Here is an 8,903-nt window from a genome sequence, read left to right as displayed (position 1 = left end):
AAACAAGAATCAAAGATCTTTTATAGATTTTAACACCGAATAGAGTAATAAAAGTGCACAGTGAAATTTAACAAAGCAATTAATAAAAAGGGGTGCTGGTTCGATATGCCTCATTATTCAATTAAGATTTGACCCTGCATTATAGTTAAGCAGTCTCTGGAGAAATTGGTCATAAAAGGCTCTACAAGTCAATAACTCTCAGAGCATGAAATGAAAACGTGTTTTTAATGACAGATGGAGAGTTGGATTCCAACACTTTCTTCTGACCCTTGGTTCTTTTACAAACCATTCGCCACATATTTGTTGTTTGCATTTGCAAATGTCTTATATTAATGAGCTTTCACATTTTGGAAACAATTTATTGAGTGTGTGTGTATGTTATGGGAACCAAATGTCCCCCACAGGGATAGTAATAATACCAGTAAATTTAGACCATATGGGACTTTTTTTTTTTTTTTTTTTTTTTTCTTCTTTCATAAGAAATTAAGTCTTGAATATTGAAAAATGCAGAACATTTCTGTGATGGGTAGGGTTAGTGTAAGGGGACAGTTTGTACAGTATAAAAACCATTATGTCTATGGAATGTCTCTATAGAGAGAGAGTGTGTGTGTGTGTATGCGTGTCTCCGTGTCAGATTCTGAAGACTCAAATAACTGCTGCTGATCAGAGGAATAAAATTACATTTTAAAATATATTACAATAAAACAGTTACATGAAATGCAGCCATGGTGAGCATACAATTCTTTTCCAGCTAATGACGCTATCAATTATCTTTCAATAGAATTGGTTAAATATATTTAAAAAAAAATACAATCACATCATTAACAAGTACAAGTCTTTATTATTTCATGCATGGTCAGTGACTGAGAAAAAGAAACTAAAGTAAATTAAGTTCTTGAGACGTGGCTGCAATGAACCATCGTAACTGTGCTAAGAATGTTTTATCAGATATAACCATGAATATAATAACTAACACCAAGATCACTCAATTCCCCAACTGTCCGGCCCTCCCCAAGGGTCCAGTAGCCCAGCTTAAATCTTAGAGCTTGCGTCAGGCCTGACTAACACTGTACATATAGGCTATAATTAATAAGAAACATTATAAAAATGAATCTAATGATTAATGCACACAAATGGTATCCAACTTAGAACAGAAGAAAGTATCAACTAACAAACCACAGTGCAAGGTAATCATGAACAAAGTGTTATTCCTTCAAAGCTGCAAGTGCCGGAATATCCCTCCATCCAGTTCATCTCGGTGCTCATTCCCGTACATAAATCCGTGTGCACACCACATCGTCGGCCCCAAAGGTCTGAGCAATGAAGACAAACAGAGAGAGAATGCCATGAACTCAGTCATTCTTTCAGTGTTATACACAGTTCATTTCGCTTACCATGATTAATTTGCAGTCATCAAGACACCCTTAAAATGAAGGGGGTTTTTTTTACTTTTGAATGTAGCTTGTTGGAATTGTGCATCACTGAAATGCTTTGACCGATGTATTGATGGAATTAAGAGGAAGTGCCTCTGACATCTCGATGCTGCCATTTACTGGAGTTTGAAAATCACACCAAAACAGAACTAGAGCAGCTGACAACACTATACACCATCTGCACTCCAGATCAGGACCACCTCACACACTCTTTTAAAAAATGGTATTAGCACAGGCCATCTGGTGTGTGTGGCAGTGCCGTGGGAGACATTAGAGAGAGGAGTGTCAGGCCCCTACACACCGCCAGCATTCCTACATGTAACATGATCAATTAGACACATTTGCAAAGTATTTTCTGGGTCACTGCCAGTAACTTTGCTCCATGATGCCAGCTTTTTGGTAATGTGTGGCCATTTTTACACAAAACACACACGCATTAATCATTAGGGTAAGAAAAAACAGATAAAGATGAAGTAAAGTTTAAGTGAGTAATTTATAATGAAGAGAGCTGCAACGCATAAGACAAATGGTTTATAAGAATAACACATTAATTTCAATAAACAAAAGCGCAAGTGCCATTGCGTATGCAACAAGGCATTTTTAAAATAAGCTGCAGTTGGTCAGATACTTCGGCAAGATTATTCAGCTCGTGACAAAACAGCTGGTCATGAATGGAAAGATCTGCATCACTATCTTGCATTCAAAAGTCTGAAGGAATTGTGATGTGAGCCACCATTTCACTGCTCTGCCTAATAAGACACAGATGTGACTTCAACATGTCTTGTCTTGCATCATGTAATGCCACCAACTGTGTCAAGGTCCATTAGCGCATTAATGTAGACCAAAAATAAGACTGGATGCAAGTTGTGCTGTGTTAATGGTCCAGATTATTTCCCTGTTGAGGTCATTTATTTAGCAATAACTTTCCATGAATAAGAGTACATAGGGCTTGAAATGGCCTCTTAAATCACTTTTTCAACAAATGTGAAATACATTTCAGCATGAAATATAATGCAAGACAAAAGAATAAATGCATACATAAATAAAATACAAAAAAAGTAATATAAAACATAAAACTATGCAAAAATAAGTAAAAGGGCTGCAAATTTAGTTGTAACTCAGTACCAGCTATTGGTAATTTGGAACCAAATTATATATAGCAAAAAACCTTTGATTGAAGTATAAGAATTGAAAGTGTGGAGTGGAGTGGAGTGGAGTGGAGTGGGTGGGGGGGGGGGGTGATTTTTTGGATTTTTTCTCCAAAACACGTTGGACACAATGATTGGCACCCCAAGAATTTTTTGTGAGTAAAATATCTCTGCAGTACATTCCCATTAATATTTAAATTGTTTAGCATACCAGTGACTAGTAGGAACGTGAAATTGTCTATGACTTCTTGTTTCACATGAGCATAAATATGAGGAAACACAAAGGCCAAATTCCCTTAATCATTCATCACAATAAGTAAAACCAAAGAATATAGTTCTGATGTGCAGCAAAAGATTTGAGCTTCACAAAATAGAAAGTGGCTGTAAGAAAATAGGTAAAGCATTAATAAAATTCCCATTTCCACCATCAGGGCAATAATTAAGAAGTTCCAATCAACTAAAGATGCTACAAATCTGCCTGGAAGAGGACATGATGCATGGTGAGGAGGACTTAGGACTTCGAAGTAGCTTTTTTAACCGTGCCTTAGAAAAAACATCTTCTGACATATTTTAAGATAAGTTTCTTTCAGGTAAAAGCAACATGCATTTTAGTCTGGGACTAGGCTTAAGCCTTGTCTGTGATTATCACTAATAGTTCTCACAACAAAAAATATGATGTTTGTGCTTCTTATGTTTTGAAAAAAGTATTGGCATACTAAACTGTACTGAATTTTGCTGAAGAGGTTACTGAATAAAGCATAGTGAGCAAATTCAAAACTGGGCCTCGGTCATAACTTGTGTTCCCTTCTGAACTTTTAGGTTTGGCCTACCCATATCAAACTACTTATAAATAGCATGAACTTTATGTCATGTCATGACTTTTCATAGTAAAATTGCAGAAGGTGCATGTGATCCAGAAATTAGTGTCACACAAGGTTAGCTGCTACTGTAGGTTGTGTCCTGCACATCGAATGCTCATTTTCATGGCACATATTTTCAGTGACCCATGTGAAGAATGGTAAAAATCATTTCACAGTGTTTCACCATCACAAGTCTTTCCGAAATCCGCTTTAAAGTTTACAACAGATACTTCAGCGAAAGAGGAAGGCATTTGATGTCCCTCAGGGGCAGCAAAGCCAGTAATAAAACCTCCTCACTTATAAGGCCAGTTTACTGTTGTCCATCTGGCCTATAAAAGACAGAAGGCCAGATGTTTACCCAGTGTTGCATTTTGTAAAAATTCCAAGCAAATAAATGAATATGAGCAGTTTATCACGGGTGTTAGTAATCGCGACCTTCAGCTCAGAATAGAGGGTGCCAGACACAGAATGAGTGATTTTTAGTAGTGTTGATGGAAAAGTTCCTCACCAGGATGAGTTCGTCCCCTCTCAGCTCTCGTGTCCAGTACGTTTTAGGGCCGTTACCATCCACAAGGGTTTGCCTGCAGGTCATCTTGTTCTCTGTCTCCCATGTGGCCAGGCTCTGTGGACAATTACAGTCTAATGGTAGTCTTTTGAAGATGCACGTCTGTATCTACATCTACAGTAGATTTACTGAAAAAAAAAAAAAGTTCTTTCCAGGGAAGGACATTCAAATCATTCTCAGAGGAATTCTTCTGTCCATTTGCATTTGAATTATGATCCGTTAAAGGCTCTTAGGCCATTGATTTGAGGGAGTGAATCATAAGTAATAGGCTGAGGAGAGACGCCCACCACAGCTATACATTTTACCCTTCTATATAACCTCTACATACATTTCTCTGTATTACTCACCCTCTCTGCTTAACTACAATCTTGGATGACTAAATATACAGGTTTCATTTCATGTTTATTGTATTATGCCAGATAGCCTCTGCCAAATATCTAAATAGAAAATGTCTGGGTGTCGACTTATGTCAAAAACAGATGTTTATTTTGTGCCAGATCTGTGGTTACTTTTATTTGCCTGTTAAATGGCAGCAGTCATAAAGGTTAACTTGTTAAAAAGGATTTCCAGCACATGACAGCTCGGCCTGCAACCGCCGATTGCCCTTTCAGCAGCCTCTGATGGGTCGACAGGCTCTGAAGGAAAATTCACAAAACACATCCTCTCATATCAGTGCTCATCAGTTCTTTAGTATGCACACATTATCTTATGCAGTGCTGGATGTGATGGTGCAACCGTTTGAGTCAGAATCCCCTCAGATCCATTTAAATCCAGGAGATTAAAGGTGGAAGACATAAGGGTGACTGAAACTAGTCTAGATAAGCCTGCAGTATTGCTTTGATGCGCTTGTGTGTCACATAATCTAATTTACCAAACTATCTGTGACCTAAATAAGAGGTGAAAGAATTTTGTTTTGTTCTTTTGTTTTAAAGAAATCTCTTATGTTCAGCAAGGCTGCATTTATTTGATGTATGATTTGATATATTCTATTTTAATATCCTTTCAAATGTGATTTGTTGCAAAGCTGAATTTTCAGCATCATTACTCCAGTTTTCAGTGTCACACGATCCTTCAGAAATCATTATAATATGCTGATTTGCTACTCAAGAAACATTTGGGTAACACTTTACAATAAGGTTCATTACTTAACATTAGTTAATGTGTTAACTAACATGAATTAACAATGAGCAATACACTTTATTTTAAGGTGTCATTGTTATAGTGTAATTATATATTTAAGTACTGAGTAATATTAAGCAACTACATGTACTTACTATAGGGTTAGGGTAAGATTAGGATTTGGTTGAGGGTTAGCTGCATGTAATTATGCATAATTTACTGTTATTAGTATAGTAAGTACATGTAACAAGGACACTGCAAAATAAAGTGTTACATTTGTTACATTATGTATTAATCTTTGTTAATGTTAATTCATAAAAATACAGTTGTTCATTGTTTGGTTGATGTTAGTTAACAGTGCATTAACTAATGTTAACAAATACAACCTTTGATTTTAATAACGTATTAGTAAATGTCGAAATGAATATAAACTAAGATTAATAAATGCTGAAGAAGTATTGTTCATTCTTAGTTTGTTACTTATTAACCTTATTGTATAGTGTTGCCATTTCTTGTTACATCATTGTGCTGCAAACTATTTTTGTGGAAACCATGATACATTTTTTCAGGACTCTTTAATGAATAGAAATTTCAATTTAAAATATTTTGTGATATTATAAATGTCTATGCTGTCACATTTGTTCAATTTAATGTAGCTGAAAAAGTGTGAAAAAGAAGTAGTGTTTGCTATTCTTTTTAGGGTAGTCTATAGGCAGATGTCTGTACATAGTTCTTATATGATTTGTCTTATGCTCTTTTTCAAATTACAATATAAATATTGATCACAACAAAAGAAAACCCCTAAGCGGTATTACCTTGCACTTCCGCCCATCCACGGTCTCTTCGTTGAACTCTTGTCCTATCTGGAAGTTGATTTCTGTGGTCCTCACAGTAGTGGAGGTTTTGATGTAGAACTGTTCTCCGTTCTGACGGATCTCCACGTGTGGTTTGGAAGCTGCTGCACAGGCCACCTTCCTCAGCATAGCGTTCACCCCTACATTACACAAAACATGTAATCATGCCACATAAATGTGTCACTTTGCTTATGTAAATGTTTTCAGCTCTATGTCATTGAGACAGAGTGTCTCAAATTGAAAGTCTCCAATTAAAATGGCAATAAATAATAACTCCATGAGCACATCGCTCTCGACTGTGTTGCAATTATCCACTTTCGTATAATTCCCTCAAGACGGTATACTTACATCATTTATTTGCATCTGCTGCAATAGATACTGGGGCAAAGGGAATATCTGATCTGCTTTCATGTTTTTTAATGTGTCTGATGTTCATTTTTCCTAGTCATAACTGGGGCAAAGCAAGCATTCGTACAGCTGTGGTATGCCATTTTCTGCATAAATAGTTTTCAAGTGACCGCAGAGTAGATTGTTATCAGCAGATGTTGGAAATAAGGAGTTGTAATGACAGGGTGTAGACTGGAAGGAATGCCACGGCTCTTGGTCTTGTATAGTGCCTATTGGACAATGTTGAAATTCTAGGACTAATTGCACATTTTTGGCACAGGACTGTAGTGTAAACTATTAGGGTGAGTAACTGTTTGATCAGTTTCATAAATATTTAAATTCTCATTCCTCTCCATCCCAAAATGTCTCTCTTTATGTTTGGAAACAATTTAGAGGCTTTTCTGGAGAACTGGCATCAGTTTCACTCACCATTACTTTATTTTTTGATTGGAAAAAAATGACATTTCTTGATTCTAATATGCACACTATACTGTTCAAAAAGTTTAGGCTCAGTAAGATTTTTTTTTTAATTAATACTTTTATTCAGCATTATTGATTCAAAGTAACAGTTAAGGCATTTATAATGTTACAAAAGATTTCTACATTTTAAATAAACGCTGTCCTTTTGAACTTTCTTTTCATCAAATAATCACGAAAACCAGTGTATCATGGGTTCCACAAAAATATTAAGCAGCACCACTGTTTTCAACATTGATAATAATAAGCAATGTTTATTGAGCAAAATGATTTCTTAAGGATCATGTGGCACTGAAAACTGGACTGCTGAAAATACAGCTTTGCCATCACAGGAACAAATTACATTTCAAATATATTAAAACCGAAAACAGTTATTTAAAATTGTAATATTTTTTGTACAATATTAGTTTTAACTGTTTTGTTAATCAAATAAATGCAGCCTCTGTGAACATTAGAAACGTCTTTCAAAAACATGGTAAAGTAGTTGAATGGTAGTGTAAAGTTCTGAACAAACTTTGACCAAACCATATTTGCAGGTGGCCTCATAAAATGCTTATTGGTGTTAAACTATTAGATTTAATTTAATTTTGAAGGAAAAAAAAAAAAATCCACAGAGTGGGTGCATTTTCGTGCCCTTGCTAAATCTCTTGCACTGTCTCTCAAGCTTTGAGAATTTGAATACGAATCCAGGCAACTCATGCTGCCAAAGAAACAAAAGAGACTGAAGAAGCAGTCTAACAGCCCGAAAATAATAGTGATTTACTCTTCACACTAGTTAATCCATGAATATGCTATTGAAAACGAAACAGCAGAAGAAGAGAGGATCCTGGACGCGGCCTAAACGACAGGATAAAATAGTCTAGTGATCACCTACGACACACATATAGTGAAGGATAAAGTGAGTGGATCACTTACCGAGCGCTTTCAGGAGTTCTTCAAAATTTTCACTGCTCTTCATCTTCCAGGTTCCAGCAAAATTAGGCATCTTGACCTGTTCCTTTTTACCAGTGTTACTTTAAAAACTTTAAAAAAACCTAATAGATCTAAATAGATCTCCAACCCTTTTTTTTTTTTTCAGATCTAAGAACCTGTCAGTCTCCCCCCGTTTTCTTCTTCTCTTTCTCACACTGTCTCTTCTACTGTCTCTTTCTTTCTGTCTCTGTGTTACGCCTTCTGGACCACTGCTGATAGCAAGCATCTGTGACGTACGTCAGTGGTCCCTCCCTCCCGCCCAGATGGATGTAATGGCTTACAGGAGCCATTCTCTAGCGCTTCTCATTCATTTCACATCCTTGAATTCATTGCTTTAATACTATCCGAGCTGTCGCATTTATTCTCATATAAAGCTCCTAAAGACTTTAAGTAGTCAGTTCACTCTTATAAAGTCTTTTTATCATTCTGCCAGTTCTGAAACTTTTGGATGAATATAAATGTAAGCAATAGGTTTCATTTTCTGCCCGTGCATTTTTTAAAAACCATTCCGAAGTGCTGAATATTAATTCTTTTTTACAAATATATGCGATTGTTGAAATAGTGAGTGTATACTCAAGGATATACATTAGATTGTCAATTTGTTTCTCTTTTAAACGACATACAGCACATTTTAAAAACAGCCCTGAACATGTCCTCGACACATTTCCCATGAAGACCCATTCATCCCGGATCCTGCCTCCCAAGAGGAGAAGGACAGGAGCCCCAGGAGAGAAAGAGGGGCCCCAGGCTGAACTCCTCCCTCCCCTGCTCGGCAGTCTGATTTGTTCCTGTCCCGATGTTGTTTCATTTATCTCATTTGACAAAGTGCCTTTGAGACAGCGGTTGATAATTAATGTAGAGAGAGGGCAGAGAGCACTCTGTCATTTCTCCAGGAAGTATCCAGGAGAAGGGACGGACCCATCCACTCGCTTACACACCCTCATCAGCCACTGTTTGTCCCATCAATCAATTGATTTGGTATGGGCCTTTAGATGTTGCTGTGTGTGAATGTATCTTTTCTCTCCTTTGTTTTTATAAGGCCCTGGTGAATGTGCCAATGTGTGGTCCATGAAATAGACCGTGCTATG

The 8,903-nt window shown here is 36.7% G+C and overlaps 1 protein-coding gene across 1 annotated transcript; it reads right to left on the bottom strand.

Annotated features, from left to right (window-relative positions):
- Positions 1-207: 207 nt before the first annotated feature.
- Positions 208-8,008, bottom strand: crabp1b (cellular retinoic acid binding protein 1b). Its single transcript, XM_079866262.1, has 4 exons — positions 7,759-8,008; positions 5,941-6,119; positions 3,950-4,063; positions 208-1,313 (listed from the first exon to the last, which is right to left on the bottom strand). Exons 1-4 carry the CDS (start codon positions 7,826-7,828, stop codon positions 1,263-1,265), a joined length of 414 nt encoding a protein of 137 aa, XP_079722388.1. The 5' UTR covers positions 7,829-8,008; the 3' UTR covers positions 208-1,262.
- Positions 8,009-8,903: the final 895 nt, after the last annotated feature.

The sequence above is a fragment of the Squalius cephalus genome (assembly GCF_949319135.1).
Source record: "Squalius cephalus genome assembly, chromosome: 3".
Classification (NCBI taxonomy): domain Eukaryota; kingdom Metazoa; phylum Chordata; class Actinopteri; order Cypriniformes; family Leuciscidae; genus Squalius; species Squalius cephalus.
The sequence above is the reverse complement of the archived record's forward strand: the minus strand, read 5'-3'. Positions and strand labels throughout refer to the sequence as shown.